Source organism: Panthera onca, chromosome A1 (genome assembly GCF_046562875.1).
Source record: "Panthera onca isolate mPanOnc1 chromosome A1, mPanOnc1 haplotype 2, whole genome shotgun sequence".
Classification (NCBI taxonomy): domain Eukaryota; kingdom Metazoa; phylum Chordata; class Mammalia; order Carnivora; family Felidae; genus Panthera; species Panthera onca.
Genome location: NC_138339.1, coordinates 11915299 through 11933119, shown reverse-complemented (window position 1 = coordinate 11933119; position 17821 = coordinate 11915299). Strand labels below are relative to the sequence as shown.

Sequence of the window (17821 nt, the reverse complement as noted above, 5' to 3'; positions counted from 1 at the left end):
TCACGCCGCGGACAGCACCGGCAAGGAAGGAGCCCAGGCCGAGGCGCGAGCTCTTTCTCACGAAAACGATGGAAACATTGCGGACTCAAACCTGCAGCAGCAGCGTACCAGCGTGAGCTCCGGGTCCTGCAGCCAGGACGGCAGCGCTGCCGGCTGGCTCATCGCCTGGAACAGCGTGGCCCTCAGCGCACAGTAATTGTCTCCACGGACTCGCCGTATAGAGGTGAACTTCTGCGACACCTCCTCGTAGCCCTGGGTGGAAGCATCAAAGAATTCAAAGTGGGCATTATTGACTTCGGAGGGTAGGGAAAGTTGTATTCCTGTGGAAAAAACGTGCCCCCCCCCCCCACCCCCCCCCCCCCCCGCCCCATCGCTGGAAGAACGAGAACAGGCTGGCGGAGGCCTCCTCGTAAACTGTTCCCATTCCGGTTTTTATTAATCCGAAGAAATTAACAGATGCTAGTACTGTACAAAACATCAGCATATGTAACAGATCCAACACACGAGAACATATAAATAATATACCAAATATTATGAAAACACTTCCAGCCCCTGGAGCTGGAGTTAGATGTCCCTTTTCTACACAACTGTTGTTGACACTTATGGATAACCAACTTCTGAGGGGTTTAAGCTGTGTTGAAAGGGACCCTAGCTCTAAAGAAGAGATAGGAAATACAGAGATATATTCCTATATTTCCTATAGAGAGATATATTTCCTATAGAGAAATACAGAGAGAAACGTACTAAGTTTCCACCTCCATATTTTAAAAAAATAAAAAAAATCCCTTGGGGCGCCTGGGTGGCTCTGTCGGTTGAGTGTCCGACTCGCTTTCGGCTCGGGTCATGATCTCGCGGTTGTGAGATCAAGCCCCGTTGTCAGGCTCTGTGCTGGGCGTGCAGCCTGCTTAAGATTCTCTCTCTCACTCTCCCTCTGCCCCCCTCGCACACGTGCATGCTCTCTCTCTCAAAAAATAAAATAAAGTAAAATAAATAATAATCCTAAGGTTCCATGGTATACTTAAAAAAAGTCCACATGCTAGAAGATATCTGGATAATTCCATTAGACTCTTTAAAAAGTGGATTCAAGTGTCATTCTTATTCAGTCTGGAAGTGAAACGAGGAAATGAAAATGATGAGTGACATAGGTGTTCAGTCACTCAAACACAGCCGTCCAAATGGACCATTTTAAAGCCTACTCCAAAAGCAGCCCCCATAAAATGGTCCACAGGCACCGGGCCAAGCTGCTCCTGAGGCCCGAGTGTCAGGATCCACTTTGCTGCCTCCTGCACTTCTCAGGCCTTGTCCTGTGGGCCCTGCTGCCCATCTCACTCATCCTTGACTGTTGTCACCTGAAGCTCTGCTTCCTCCCCTGCACTTACACAAAAGAAGGAGCATCGCCCTTAACGTGGGGTGGACACCATGCAGACCGTGCCCAAGTACGGGACCCTCGTTATTAGTTTTCAAGGGGCAAGTCACAGGATGATGTTCTAAGTGGGTGTGAAATGATTTTTTCCAACAATAAAATTTTGAGAGTTGCGTTTTCACTTAGTGGTCCAATCACTGCAACACAGTAAGGGCCCACCGAGCACCTCTTCCCTTCGGTGGACTCCCAGCTATCCTGGGAATACTCGCGATGGCTAACTCAACGGTAACTGCATCTTTCCAAATGCACCAATTACTCATGCTATTTCAGAGGTGACTCAAACTTCTAAAACTAAATTTGGATTTATACACACTTACTTCCAAAAGAATACCCAAAACAGAAATAAACCGTAAGATAAATAAGGGCAAAAAAAAAGAACCGAGACGCCCAACTGTTACCAGGCCCCTGAGATGCTCTAATTACTGCCACGGGTCCCAGAGTGACACTTTTTAACTGATGTGCCTTTGGTTATTTGGTCACTGAAAGAGTCCAACTACATGGTCAAATCTTTCTCTAGAACTAAAATCACAAAGAAACGATTTTAGCATGAGTTGCAAAATACAGAATATGTGGATACCCTTAATAGCTACGTCCAATTATGGACCCAGAGGTGCCAATTGTTAGAACAGATCCTGTAAAGAGTCTGAGGTCACGAAATAAAATTGCAAGTCAAGGAAAGCATTTCTGGGGAAGATGAGAAGACATATGTTAGGTATCCAGCCTCCTGGTTGTCTAGTTTGATATGGGGCTGTTTGGAAAACCTCCGAGCGGACAATACACGTATTCGGCAGATGGCCTCACAAACTTAAATGTTCATGGTCCCAGATATTTCAGGAGTGAGCTCTCCACCAAGTGCCTGAGACGTGAGGAGTCTACAGTTCAGACTCGCAGAGAGCAGAGCTAAATTTGGCTCTCAGAGCTTTCAAAGTAGCAGCTACATTCTGAGTAAGGTCAGCCCATTGCAGGGCAAGCATGAGCAGCTGAGGTGCGTGTAGAAGAGGCACGACCGTTTCTATACAAACAAGCTCAGGGGTGCCTGGGTGGCTCAGTCGGTTGAACGTCTGACTCCTGGTTTCGGCTCAGGTCATGATCCCAAGGTCATGGCATCGGGCACAGTGTCGGGCTCCACGGTGAGCACGGAGCCTCGTTAAGACTCTCTCTCTCTCTCTCTCTCCCTCTGCCCCCTCCCCCACTCCCACTCTCTAAAATAAAAAATAAATAAATAAAAACAAGATGTAAAGAAAAGAACAGATGTATACAAATATTTTTAAATTTTAAACGCTAAATAACACAGATCTAAACAACCACAAAAATAGACACTCCTATCAAATATGACAGGTCAATATCTCTAGTACAAAAGTACATTCAAAGTCATAATGTAAATAATCCCAAGAGAAAAATGACCAAAGGATAAACCCAGAGGTCATAAGAGGGGATGGAAGTTTGAGGTTGAAACTGCTTTAAGTAGCTCAGAAATGGTCAGAGTAGCAATTCCACATCGTTCAACACACTAAGGAATATTGGACTCAGGGTCCATCTGAGGGGAGAACCAACAGGGTGCTGCGGTTGGCCAGTAAGCGCTGCGGCGGGCCAAGGGTCCAACGGAACGATAACCCAGCCAGTCACAGCAGGACCACGTCATGGGCATCCCCAATGTCCCACAGCCTCAGACACTACCTAGGGGGTATCAATCTGTGCAATGGGACAAGGAGGGGCAGCTCCAGGGACACCCTAAATAAAGGGAGCAGTTCCGGATCCCTCTGCATAAGGAGTGCAGGAGAGCCCAAGCCCCTCAGACAGGAAGGCATGAAACCAAACCCAGGTGGGGACAGCGGGAGGCAGGGCATCTGCTGGTCCCTCCCTACGGCTTTTACCACAACAAGCCAGAAGGACCTGGCCCCGAACGACCAAATGACCCCAAGAGGACAACCAAGGACTGACCCTACGCTGAGCAGCACAAATCTACATCTAACAGATATGTTTTTCCAAGAAACTAAGTCACTGAATAACTGATACTGACTCTGTATTAATGCTATGATTCAAAACAAGTCCCTTACCTTTGGAGTCCGTTTCCTCATCTCTAAAATTAGAATAGCGATATTTACAACGTCTAATAGCGGTTGTTGTAACTATGTCTAAGGATATACTCACGACAGACTGTTTGAAAGGCCTGAACTGTGTGCGTGTAGGCACTGTACCTTTTTCATACATGTGGCTTTTTGTGTATTTCCCCTCCATTCTTTTTTGCAGTAGTCCATGATGTCCATTTCAGGAGCTACACTTAATCTGGCTTCTGTTGAAGAAGCAAAAACAGGGGTGGGTAATGAAACAGCACAATCAAAACAACAGACGGCTTTACTCAGAGGTTACTTCTTCTCTCACTTCACTCCAAAAAGACCCAGCATCCCCCCAACCTCCCACCATCACCTCAGTCCTGGATAACCTGGAGGCGCTCCAGTGGGCCTCCCTCGTCACCATACCTCACTCTCCACACAGCAGCCAGACACTTCAAACTTGAGTCAGACAACAGCCATCACCCCCGGGTTCTGAGAGCCCCAGAACCCCCCGAGTGGAATGGATGTCCTTACTTCCTACCAAGGCCCTTAGGTCCCACCCCCGCCCCACCGCGGCGGCGTCTCTGGCCCCTGCTCCCACCCCACCTGCGGCCTCGCCTGTACTTCTCCGACACACCTGTGGGCCTCCGTCACTCCCTACCTACCGGTCTCTGCTCAAATGTCACCTAACACCCCTAGGTCCCGACGCCCCCCGCACACCTTCACTCTATTCCCCTTCCGCTGTTTTGTTCTTCTTCTTGGCACTGATCAACACCTGACGTATTCCGTTTTCCGCATTCCTCCCCTACATACCCGCACCCACGGACACAATAAGGCATAATTCCTTGACGGCAAGGGCTTATTTTGTGTCTCAGCTGTGATCTTAGCACCTGGCATTGCACTGCCACAGGGTGTCCTAGAATACTGTTCTAATCAAATTAAATGTGCACGTCTCAGCCGTGAAAAAATACATCTACTGGTTTTTAATTAGTTTTTATATCCATTATACAAAGAGATAACAGCTACTTTAACAAAAACTGTATTTGTCTTTATTTATTTATACTCTGCCTGATCCCAAAAGGCTGTAAAGCTGTTGACAATAAGCCAGAAGCTAACGGAGCTCTCAATGTTAGCTGAACCATGGACCTCATTTGACTCGAACGATACATTAAAAATACGACTTGCAATCAGACAAATTATATAATAAAAAATGGCTTTTAGATTTGCCTTATTTAAAATATAAGCTATGGCTTTGATTTGTGGTATATATGTATGCACACGCATGGGTGTGTGTGTTTTAGGAAGAAAATGAAGGAAATTCTCAGGCACATCTCGATCTCCTTTTTAAATTATTGAAGAAGTAAACGTCAGCGAGGAAATCAGGATACAAACACAGAAGTACCTTACAAGGTATTTACTCCTGAGGAAGGAGTAAATTAAAAACACACTCAGCCCAATTCAACAAACATTTACTGAATGTCTAACATGTGCCAAGCACTGAGCTGGAAACCGGGGTCACGAAGGCCCTAAGACTCGGAGTCTGTCCTGAATGGGTCTGTAGACAGAAGGAGAAAAGATCACAGGCATTCACAATCCAGGGTGTGATGGGTAGAGGCATGAGTAAGGAACACAAAGTCCTTTCTGCAGATAACATACACACAATTCTCTGTGGCCTAAGTCAGGACCGGCTTAAACATAAACACACCTTGAAGCATAACACACAGACACCACAGTTCTCGACGCTGCACAGCCAATCCTCAAATGCAGACCCATCGGTGCTTAAACTCAAAAACCATTTTTTGAGCATCTATGCAGTGGAGGGAAGAGTTCTTCGTATCTGCCTTCTCACTCACCTCTCCACAACGTACAAGGAACTGCAAACATCCAGAATTGAGGACACTGACTGGGCCACGATTTTCCACCAGGCAGTGTTGTGAGCCTGTCCGGACAGCACACGTCCAGCTCAGGAAGGACATCGTGGGAACACAGTCCAGCCTTCCTGCTCTCCCAGCCCGCGTTCCTCATTCCTGCCCACACCAGCGAAAGCCCTGGGCCCCGGGCAGGGTGGGCCTGGTCACCGGCCCAAAACCAAGAGGAGGAGGAGGAGACCTCATGAGATCGAGAGGACGAGTCACAGGCCACAACCCTGTGCTGAACAAGAGGCCTGCGGGAGGCAATGAGGGTTGGGAAAGGGAGGACCCACACGGCTACGAGCATCAAAATGACACTCTAAGTCCCTTCCTGCAGCTGTTCTTGGGAGGAAGGCTCCAACAACCTCTGCACGCCCTCCTCTAGGACAGGAGCTAGAGGCGCAGGACAGGCAGTGCCTGACCTCAAGCAGCTTTCTTTCTTTAACTGCAAACTACAGACTCCGTTACTATTTCCAAGAACGAACACTGTTTTTTAAACGTTTGTTCATTTCTGAGAGAGAGCACGCACCAGCGGAGAAGGGGCAGAGACGGACAGAGGATCCAAAGCAGGTTCCATGCTGACAGCACAGAGCCTGATGTGGGGCTTGAACTCCCAAACCGTGTGATCGTGACCTAAGCCGAAGTCAGACGCTTAACCAAATGAGCCACCCAGGAGCTTCAAGAAAGAACATTTCAAATGGCAAAAAAAAAAAAAAAAAAAATCCAAAGGAGAAACTGAAAACTAGGTGATAACCAGGAGCTCAAATAACCAAGAGGTCTGGTCCTAACCCCCATACGGTAACAAAGACAAGGAGTCGGAACCTGGAAAGACGGGCACTTAAAACTGAACTTCAGAAAGCTGGGACTCTCAGTCAAAGGGCAGGCTAGGGCAAGAATCACACTTTTTCTGTAATGGGCTAGAAAATAAATAACGTAGGCTCTGAGAGCCGTAAGGTTTCTGACACAATTACTCAACTTTACCATGTGTGAAAGCCATCACAGACAATACGTAGACTAAGAAATTCCACTAAAACTTGGTCAAACTAGGTGGCACATCAGATTTGGCCAGGGAGCCATAGTTTGCCAGCCCCTGGGCCCTTTTGTTAATGAAAGGTGTTTTCACTAATAAAGAGAGAGCAAAAGAAAACTTTCTGCATTCGTCCGGGCTCTGGCTTGGGAAAGAGGAAGTCTCCCAGAGAATTCATAATCACAGGCTGGCTCTCATACAGGGACAGGGCGGGAATTCAGATTAGCCCCAAGACTCTGGAAATTCAAGTTTAGAAATTAACATAATGTGGCCCAAGGTTGGTGGCACCCCAGGTGCCTAGCGGGAACAAGGCCAAACTCTCTCACGCTCGAGGCAGGGCGCACGAGCCCTGTACAGAAATGCAAAATCTGAGCTTGCAATTCAAACTTCGAAAAAACAAGAAACAAGCAAAACTAGCACATGGCATAATTAGACCTGCTAAGATTTTCAGGGAATGAATTGTTCAGATCCAGAAGACTATGTTTTAAATGCCTAAAGAAATAAAAGGAGTAAGAAACATGAGCAAAGGGCAAAAAACTATCAAATAGAGACCAGGCAAACCTGAAGGGAAGACAGAACTTTTTTAAAAAGAAACATTTTATTTTTAAATCTCTACACCCAATGTGGGGCTTGAACTTACATCCACAAGATCAACAGTTGCACGCTCTACTGACTGGGCCAGCCAGGCGCCCCCAGAACTTTTCCAAAAAAGAAAGAAAAGAAAAGAGATCCGAAGAAATAGTACAGAATGGAACAGGGGCTACAAGAAAAAAATCTACGAAAGGGCACGTCATGAAGAGCCTTGGATGACTGAAGGAGGCCAGCACACATCTTAGAGTTCTGGAAGGAGTGAGCAGAGAGAATGAGAAGAAGACAATATTCAAGAAGATAATGGCTGAGAATTCTCCCAATCTGATGCAAACTAGGCATCTAGGGATTCAAAAGGAAGAAAACCTCAAGCAGTATGTTTTTAAAAGTCCACTCTTCACAAGACATCAGAAAGAAACTGCAGAAAAACACGACACATTATCTACCAAGGGTTGGTGTGACCGCAGTACTGCCACTCCCCCAGAAACAACAAGACAACGGGATAGTCCTCAAGGTCACAGAAAACACCTGCTCGTCTGGAGTTATTCAACAACAAAGTGAAATAGAGAAGTTTTCCAGCAAACAGAGCATCCTACCAACAGACCCTTAAAGAGGCACTTCCCAAGGATCTTCTTTCAGGAAGGGCAACGAACCCAGAAGGACTGAGATGCAGGAAGGAGTGTAAAGGGATCCACTCCGGCCTCAGACTAGAGCTGGAAATGACACAGCTCACTGAAAAGCTAAAACACCCGCAGCATGTGGAGGGCGACGCTGGCGGGCAGAGTCGAATCGCCGCAAAGCGAGCCAGTGGGCCCCACAAATGCAGCGGGGACACCCAATGATGAAGGAACCGCTCGCTCCCCAGGAATACGACTAACCAGGAAGGCCTCTGCGTCCAAAGTGAATCGTGTGCAGTGGCAGCAGCAGAAACAGAGCACCTGCGGAAACTTCACGGAGGACGGAGCGGTGCGGCCAAGGAACGCCCCTGACTGGACGCCTACAGAGAACGTCTTCGAGGGCTAGCACGGTAAAGAGGTCCACCAACTCCTTGTGAGGACAACTGAAGGAAGCCTTGAGCATGATCAAAAACCCCGCTTTGTGTCATCTGTTCCTAATCACGCACATGACAATTATTTTCGTTAACCATACAGTACACAGCAGTTAGTTCTCAAAACCGACCGGCGGCACACTCGCGTGACACAGGTCATGAGAGAGACGGTGGCGCCGGTGGATCGTTTATGGAGCATCCCCCGAGTGGAGCACCCCCACTCGGCCCCGGCGGGGACCAGCCGGGGAAGGCCCTGCCGGCCATGCGCCCGGCGGAGGAGGCCGGGGGAGGCCAGGGGTAGGGCCTCACCCTGGAGGCAACGGGCCCGTGGGTTCTGGGCGCGGTGAGAAGAGCAGGCATAACCGAGCAGAAACACGGACAAAAAGCCATGAAACAATCAGAGGATTCGGGCTACTGATCCCGTGATCGTTCTTTCTCGCAAGCCGGTGGCATCCACGTGGCCACCTGCATGCCAAGACGCATGGAGCCAGCTTCTCCAGAAGTCCTTCCGCTGGAAAGGAAACGTGCATCTCCAATCCAAACTCTCCCTCTAAGAATATGAGGGAAATCATGAACTGAGGGAGGTGGCGTCACGAGATTAAGCCAATCCGCACACTGCGAAAATGATACGAATGTAGAGAACGCAGGGAGAATGTTGGCATGAAATTTTTAAAACCTCAGGAACCGGTACTCCCCAGACATACCTCAGCAAAATGGGTAACGAGACGCAGCTAAGGCCACGTGCAGAAGAATGTTTCCTAGGAAGCAGGTCTCGGTATTTTATGGAAACGGATACAGCGATTTAACTGCATTTTCTACTATAAATAGTAATCAGTCTATGAATAAAACAATTCCAAACATACCTGATAACCCTCTTTCATGTATAAGTAATTCTTTCTCCTTTTCTATTTCATCCGCGTCACGATACATGTCCTCCTCACTGAAATCACACCAAATTAGACATTTCAAAAATTTGTTGCACTGACATTTTCCCTCTTATCACAGTACGCGCTTGCTTAAAAAATCTGTAAGACACGAAAAGTTTAACTTTTTCCTGTTACGTGATGATGACTGAGAAAGTATGGCTCTCAAATCCTGGTTGCACATGTTGCTATCACTCCACAGTTTCCCATGTCACAAGCAAATTTTACAGACACTACTTTAAAAACAAGGACAGGAAAACGTCAGTTATTACACGTCCTCAACACTAAAAGCCCTCCCAAGGCTCCTCCTGCTCCCTGGCCCCCACGCTCACGCTGCCACCCACGTCCTGTGGCGCGTATCCCTACTGTCCCACGTACTTGAACTGCTGCCAAGCTGACTGACTCGGGACTTACAGGACAGGTTCCCGAAGAGTCTCCAGTCTCATCTAGTGACTGAACGAGAACCTACTACGTACTAGAGAAGGAAGAAAACCCCACGGGTGCCGGACGAGGATTGAAAAAGGGTGTCTCCTTTGCCCTGCGAGATAAACCACAACCTGACAATGATGAGAAACAGAAATACCAGCTCTATCTTGGCTCAAACCACAAGACACGTGAGAGCCCCCACAGTCCCGAGGTGGACCAAGAGCAAGTGACAAGAGGACAGGACAGTCTCCGTGCCGGTGGATGGTACGGCCAGTAAACCCGCAGAACCCCAGAAAGGCTCAGGGACCAGAGGTGCCAAGTACTTCTCAGGGTGCAGGAGACGCCCAGAGCTGAAAACAAGGAAACTGGCTGGTGCACACGTAGGGTGAAATCAGACCCCTAATTCCCTGCAGTCCCCCGCCCCCCGCCCCCCCCCCCCCCCCCCCCCCGTGACAGCACAGCCCCAGTCCTCACGCCAGACAGAGCCTCCAGGTGCCAATGAATCACAGGAAGGGGTTAATAAGGTTAATGACAAATAAGGAATTAAGCGACCGACCCGAGAAACTCCCATCCCCGGTGACCGCGGCACCCCAGCTCCCAGCACATGGCCCAGCACGGCAGGGAAAGAGGAAGGAAGAGGTGAGCGGGAGCAAGAGACAGAAGGGGTACCGAGAGAAGCAGACCGAAGTGGGGAATTTAACAAACCCACCTTCTCCCACGTCACCGAAACCCTACGATGGCTCCCAATAAGCAGGCAGGTCTACACGTGGCCCTAACCCGCCGCTCTAGCCTGCAGGCCACGGTTCCTCTCCGCACGGCCACGCTTCGGTCCAAACACCGGACCAACGCCAGCCTCGGCTCTTACACCTGTGACTGGCTCCATCCGCTCCCTCTGCTCGCCCGGCTCCCTGCTTCACACAGCGGGACACACGCGGCCCGGGCGGCCCCGCCGCAGAGCGCCGCGGCTAGCGTGGGGGCCCGGAAGTCACGTCAGGGTTTAGCCGCTCCTTGGCACCTTACAGCCCCGTGCGCGGGACCGTGGAACTGAACTAGCTGTGACTCTCAGCACCTGGATTTAACTACCTGTGAACAGTAGACAGTACTCTCCTCAAAAGACTGTTGTAAAAAGACACAGATAAAACACGAGCGCTCTAAAATGCTAGCTATTCTCCTTCTCATACTACGGCACTGGTGCAGAGTGTTAATAAACGGTTTGCCCGATGGTCATTTCCTGTTCCTTTTTTTCTCTCTAAATAAAGGCGATGGGGGGGGGGGGGTGTGTGTGCCTATTTTTTAAAACACCGTGGGGCTGAGGGGACATATTAGGAAAAGGTACTTTCCATGTGCTCTGACCCCCGTGAGATTCCAAGTAAAAGGTATGGTGTCACCCAGGGAGCCCACGCCAGAGGTAGAAGCAAACAGAAACCAGATTCGCGGGGACCAGACATCAAACGCCTAAAATAAAAAGTGACTAAACATGTTAGTTCTTCTTTCAATAATTTTGTGGTAACTTCTGGCCTCCTTGCTAGCTTTATCGAACAGGAGAGAACTTGATCCTGTAAGACAAGCATTTAAGTGAACCACTTTCTTGATCATCATCAGAAGCATGTCTTCAGGCAAGCCACTTCCCTAATCTTGGCCTCCGTTTTCTCATCTTCAAAGCGAGAGGAGTAGACTAGATCCGTATGATCTACATGGTTCCTCTTCGAGGACTTAAGTTCTAACACACTATCGACCTATGTGTTGTTAAAAAAAACTGTACTTCAGGCGAATTCTGTGGCTACGCCGCAGGCACATTTGGCTCTACTTTTGTCCTCTTCCTTTTTAACCTGCAAAATAACCAAAGTGCAATCAGGACACCAGTGCCCAGAGGAAGTTCCCTAAAGGAGCATCTCTCAGAACAGCCACACGTACAAACTGGCACCAAGGCCAATAGGAAAGGAACAAAGAGAAGTCAGCATGAGAACAAAATGCAAAGGGAAGACAGAGTAGAAGGAAAGATTATTGGAAATAAAAAGCAGTGATTCAAGATACACAAAAGCAGCAAAGCAGAAACTGACGAATGGGAGGCCAGAGCGCATTCAAATTACTTTAGCCACAATCAGATTTCACTCAGAGCCTGTGCACAAATGTTTGCTAACGTCCCTAGCCCCCAAGGACAAGCATTCAAGGACATTTGCTAACTTCACAAAGCCACCAAGGAAATTGTAATATGGCCTTTAATTCCTTGGAGAGAGAATAAATTTTAAGTTTAAGCAGTAAGTTCCATTAGTATGGTCAGAGAAGAAGATATTTAACAGCCAAAATGAAATAGTCCCCCAACGTAAGGACAATCAACTGGAAAGAGAGAGAGATGTGACAGCAAGAAAAATAAAAATTTTAAGAAATTAGTTCACTCAATATATTAAAGCTGAAAATAATGACAAATGAAGCATTTACCAATTTATTACAAATACATACGTACTATTTATAAGTGTATTATTTATTATTTGTGTTTTTGTTGTATATTAATTATATTTAAATAGCTAGAAGCTTGAATTTTTGTTATGAGAAGGGAGGATAGTGAAATAATGAAAAGAAAAAGGATACTATGTTGTAAGATAAAATTGTCAATGCCGGTCAGTTTCAGAAATTTGGTAATTTTTTGTGTTTATGAGTCAAGTTGGAGTAGGAATGGGGAGTGTCTACCATTTGGCACTAAAGAGGCCACCAAAGCCCAACGACTCAAATGATCACCACCACAAAAGCCTTCCTTCTAGAAAATATACCGATAGCTAGAAAACTAAGACAAAGTCTTAAATGTGACTTGATTTTTGGGGGACCATGGCATTCGTGAATCACGCTCAATTACACAACTCAGTTAAATTTCAAAACCAAAATCCTAGTAAGTTCTACTTAGAAAATTCCTAGAAATTCTTAGTTTAGCACCATAATGTTATTTTAAAGTGTATCTTTTCAAGCCCCCGTTTTCTCCTAAGCTAGAGATGAAATATTTTATTCTTAATATTAAGGCAATATACATGATTAAGTTACATGACTTTGCATACTAAATTATAATCTCTCTTGCTCTGTTTAAAGACCTGAATTAACAATAAGTTTTTGAAAACTTAATTTAAAAAGGCTTACTACAAACAGACAAAATTATACTATTGCCAAGAACAAAAACTATAAACTAAAAATACATCGGTCAGTGAAGCAAGACATTTCTGCAAAGCCAATTTTTCAATTTCTGATACAAGTAAACAGGTTATATGAAAAAAAGTCAATTCTAACTTCTATGCAAAGCTAAGACAGCATGTTAACCACTCACCATTATGAACATTTGCATTAAGTTCCCCTCTGTTGCCTAAAAAGGCTAAACTGAGTATGACTTTGTTCGGCTCTCTGGACTTGAACGCTGCGGTTCATGCTTAACTCGGCCTATCCTAGAACGCCAATGGCCCAGGCAGTGTTGGTAAGACAGTGTCAACCACGGGACAGCAATGTACCTTCCCACAAAGGCACAGGAAAAGCAAAGACCACTCAACCCAGCCTCTCTCCACCACTTAGCGGCTGTAGAGATGGGTGAACAACACATCAAATGCAGGAAAGTACCGGCACCCAAGCCAAAATTCCACCTCCCTTCTGCGAGTGGACTTTCCATGACTGGCTCATGATACTCCAGAGGTATCTGGGGACAACCCAGACATCCTCAACAATGAGGTTGGAAACAAGCTTTACATCCAGGTGGGAGAAGGGGCAGGAGGGAGTAGCTGTTACCCTATCAAACATACCCCGCAGGAGGTAAGGAGGCAGGTGGGAAAACACATAGCAATACCCAAGAACAATGGTTTAACAACTTGTTGTTCACAGCCCTTTTGAAAATCCACAGCTTTCATCAGAAGCTCAGCCCAGAAAATACACGTAAAATTTCACCTTCAATTTCAGAGGGGCTCACAGACACGCTCTCCACCACACACAGTCCTAAATTCAAACCATGTGCCACCATCAGGCGGACAAAGAAGGGCCTCGAAGCAGTCTTGCTTCTCAATTCCCTAAGCATGTCTAGCCTGGCCACCAACCATGTCCCAAGACCATCTTGATCCTCAAGATTACCTTAGCTGAGGGCAAGAAGTAGATACAGCCTAAGTCTTGAAATGGAGGGGTAGGGTGAGCAGGGGATAAAGCACGGCCAACCTGCTCATAGGAACAGTGAGGAAGCTTCAAGAAAAGTCAACCAAATCTGGTCTGATCTAAGACTTCTTCAAGTCAGACCCTAAGTCATCTTGTGAGCCATCCTTAAGGCCTGCCCAGAGGATGACAACCACAGCTCTCAAACAAGCTAGGAGAGGTCGTTATAAATCATGTTCCTCTGCCTGGTTTTGCTGAGAAAGCCAGAAAGAGATGGGGGTGAGGTTCCCACTGAGGCATCAGGGAACCTGGCCCTCAAACCTCTTCCGTCTCCCTGGCCGAGCTGCACCTCTGGAATCTGCACCTGTTTCCTAACGTGTAAAATGACAACCCTAGGCTGTTTTTTTGTTTTTGGTTTTTTTCCAGATTCCTTTCAGACCAAGTCTGTAATTCTACTGACAGCAGTAAGAAGAGGTGTGCCTCAAAACCTTTTGGGAAAGAGTGCTCCTCACCATGACCTATTTCCCCAGGTTCTGACTCAGGAAACTTGCCAAATAATTATGCATACTTTTAGGAACATGATTCTGGCTCCAAAGTTCCTGCATCTCACGGGGGCATGAGAATGCTGGGGCCAAGGCTAAGGTGCAGCTTCTGGGGGGCAGGGTCTCTAACCAGGGAGTCACGGCTCAGACCACCAGGGCAAAAGCAAGGGAGGAGCGGTTAGAAACCAGCATGAGCTGTGGAGGGGCAGAAGCAGAAGGCACCCCCACCTCCCCCAGCCTACTTTACCCTCTGCGGAGTCTGCAGTTCTCCAACCCAGAGAGCCAACCTGCAGCCAGAGAGCGCAGCAGCTCACACGTGGGTCTGTAGAGCGGTTTCAATTTTAAAAATCAAGGTATTCCATTAAAAAGCCAGGGTACTGGGATTCTTTAAATATAGAAAATCCAGCAAGCAGAGGATAGAACCTAGTGGACTCTGACCCCAACAGCAATGGACACAGCTATCCAGGAACCAATGGCCCACACCTGGCCAGCCTCACTCGCTTAGGTTACCTGCATAGCTCCTGGGGTGGGGGAGTTTGCGACTGCCTATTGCAAAGCTTTCCCAATAGCCATTAACACATGAAGTGTGGATACTACCATCCCAGAGGGTTTAGATGCTCAATAAACGAGAATGTCAACGCCCATGAGAAAGAACCAGGCACAGGAAAGTTATTATAATACACTAGCTGAATACCAGGCCTGCCAAACACCCCTTTTTAGGAAATGCCAAAAAAAAAATCTAATTTGAACACACCTTACAATTCAACTTGCCAGCCAATTAAGCTGTCAAAATAGTTATCTGAGTGCTTTCATCAATTCTGAAATTCAAAGACATTTATATGTGCCTAGAACCTGAAAGTGTGGAAAAAGTTGCAGCCTTCAAGTTTACACTTCGCTTCCACCTTCCCCCCAGACCCTTGCTAAAACTATAAACTCTTCCAACTTAAGCTGCCTTCTTTATAGTTCGCTAAAAAACTGCTCTAACCAGCACTATCTTTCGTGCTTAAAAGTAACGGGGGTGGGGGTGGGGGTGGGGGTGGGGGTGGAGAGGAGGAGAGCTTGTTAAGCTACTAACGGGCAAAAGAGAATTGGGTCAGACTCGGTCCAAAGTCTATTCAACAGGTGGGGCGTTCATCAAGCGGCAACTTGCCTTCCAAGAACAAACTTGTCGCATGGTTCAGTTTTCTTTTGGCTGTGACAGAAGCAACCTTACTTCCTTCCCCAACTAGGTCGGAGGAAAGATTCACTGGGAGTTAGTTATAACAATACGCTTTTCCGGTTTGTTTCCCAAGTTCCCGGAGCTCTGTTTTAACTTTGGAGCAACGCAGACGTAAAAACAGAAGGCACTGGGTGACCAGGACTGCGAGCCGGACCCTGCGGGGAAACCACCTGTACGGACACTGGATGCAAGCGTCTTCGAATTCCTCTCCGCCGCCGACGACCTTACCCCGAATACAGGCTGCGAAGGGCTCTTAGCCGGCTACTCCCCAGCCCACCCCACGCCCAGCCTTCCCGAGGGGACCGACCCAGAGCCCCCGCCCGCCCCCGCTGCGCCCCGCGACTCACTGCTCGTCCGGGAACCGCACCGCGGTCCGCGGCTGCCCGCCGGCCGCCGCCTTCCCGCCCTCCCGCGCCGCGGCTCTCGCGGGGCCCGGGGACGCGGCCCCCGCCTCCCGCGCCGGCTTCTCAGCACAGCTCGCGCCCGGCCACGATCCGGGCTGGGGCATGGTGCCCCGATTCATCGGGCCGCCGCCGGCGGCGGCGACGCCGGGGTTCGGCCGCCTCCCAACGATCCGGGGCCCCTCCCGTCGGGGCGCCCGGCCGTGGCCGCCGCCGCCGCTGTACCGCCCGCCGGCTTCCGAGGCTGCGCAGAACGCTTCCGCACGCGTCACCGCCGCCGGCCCCGAGCCCTCTGACCCGCGATGAGGGGGCGTGGCCCGCTAGGACTGGGTGGGCGGGGAGCCCTTCGACGCGGCGCCTGAGCTTGCGGCTGCGCGGGCTGAGCCGCGGTCGAGTGGAAGACCTGCATGGGGTGGACACTGCGCATGCTCCACACAGCTGGTCCAAGCAGGGGTTCCCCGCGCGTCAGGTTTGCCGTGGATGTTGCGGCCCTTCCGGGGCGTGAAAGGAGGGGAAGAACACTGAACCAGCGGAGGAACGCGAGGACGAGGAAGGCCAGCCTGGGGTGTGAAGAATGCTAATGTGTTTGGGCGCCTTGCAGTGTCATTCTGGACTTCCGAGCCGGGCGGGGTTTCCTTGACCATAAAACGAAGGATGTGGGCAGACTGAGTGATGTGCGGCTCGCCTGGCCTTCCCCGAGTGACAGCTCCGTCACGACCCGCCCCCGAGCCCGGAGAGCTTTGGTCTTGGGCGTGGGGTCAGGCTTGTGGCTCCGGGGCTGGGAGTTACGGTCCCTCGTCTCTGCGAGGGCGGGAGGCTGAACTGGTTCTACCCGAGTTGAGCCAGCTCGGCAGTGCGTGTTCATGGGCCGTATTCTCTAAAGGGAAATTTAATCTGTTTCAGATTCTGTGTCTCCCTCTCTCTGCCCCTTCCCCGCTCATGCTTTGTCTCTCAAAAATGAATAAACGTTAAACAAAAAATTAAAGTGAAATCTGACGTAAGGGAATACGAGCAAAGGGAAAATATTAGCAGACCTCAAAGATCAGAAGAAGGCGAAATGTTTCATCTCTGGGGAGAAAATAGAGTCGCCTCGAAAGATGAGCAGTCAGGGAATACACAGGGGTATTCCTAAAGCAGAGTGCAGGACCGGGGTATGGAGGAAGGGGACCCATGGGCACTTCAGAAACCTGCAACTATTCGGGGACAAAACAGGTAGCAGGAGATTTTACTGAAAAATGAAACTGGAAGAAGAATGCTAGGGACCAGATGGGAAAAAGCTTCCTTAGGCTAAAGAGGGAGCTGGTGCTTGAGCCTCCGGAAAGATGGGAAGGTGGAGACTATTTTAAAAGATCACTTTGCAGTTAGAGAAAAGATTGGAAAAGGGCAAAACTGGGAGTCCAGCGTAGGGAGGCTAGATAGTAGTGGGCATCAAAGGGAGAAACTGGGTGGGAAGAATATTTTGTCCTCCAAGAATATTGGAGGAAAGCGGTCAAAAGGCACAAACTTCCAGTTATAAGATAAATAAGTGCCAGGGATGTAATGTATAACATGACGACTATGTCTGACGCTGCTGTAGGATATATAGGAAAACCGTTAAAAGTAGATCCTAGGAGGATTTTTTTTCTTGTATCTATATAAGATGGTAAGTGTTAACCTACTGCGGTAGTCATTTCACGGTGTATGTAAATCAAACCATTGTGTTACACACTTTAAATTGATGCAGTGTTGTGTGTCCGTTATTTTTCAATAAGCTGGAAAAATAGGGGTACAATAATTGTACTTTGAGGTGAAAAACTATGGGGTGGGGTTTTTTTCCTTTAATTTTGAAAAAGTAATAAGCCCGCATGCTTTAAAAAATTCAGAGCATAGGGGCGCCTGGGTGGCTCGGTCGGTTAGGCGTCCGACTTCGGCTCAGGTCATGATCTCACGGTCCGTGAGTTCGAGCCCCGCGTCGGGCTCTGTGCTGACCGCTCAGAGCCTGGAGCCTGTTTCAGATTCTGTGTCTCCCTCTCTCTCTGCCCCTCCCCTGTTCATGCTCTGTCTCTCTCTGTCTCAAAAATAAATAAACGTTAAAAATTAAAAAAAAAAAATTCAGAGCATACAAAAGAATATATCGGGAGGGGTTGTATTTCCCATGGCTCTTAAGGATG

At 48.4% G+C, this 17821-nt stretch overlaps 1 protein-coding gene across 3 annotated transcripts in view; it reads right to left on the bottom strand.

Moving 5' to 3' along the window:
• The window catches only part of OTULIN (OTU deubiquitinase with linear linkage specificity), a 31854-nt gene extending 15923 nt beyond the window's left edge, over nt 1-15931 (bottom strand). The window contains exons 1-4 of one of the 3 annotated variants that reach the window (XM_060634375.3): nt 15618-15931; nt 8914-8990; nt 3622-3716; nt 109-252 (exon numbers count right to left, since the gene is read on the bottom strand). In XM_060634375.3, the coding sequence (XP_060490358.1) occupies nt 109-252; nt 3622-3716; nt 8914-8990; nt 15618-15793 (492 nt within the window). In that variant the 5' untranslated portion in view covers nt 15794-15931. Of the gene's footprint in view, nt 1-108; nt 253-3621; nt 3717-8913; nt 8991-15197; nt 15221-15617 lie in introns of those variants that run through there. The other 2 variants (XM_078444438.2, XM_081795996.1) reach the window with 2 other exon arrangements.
• Between the last annotated feature and the right edge of the window lie 1890 nt (nt 15932-17821).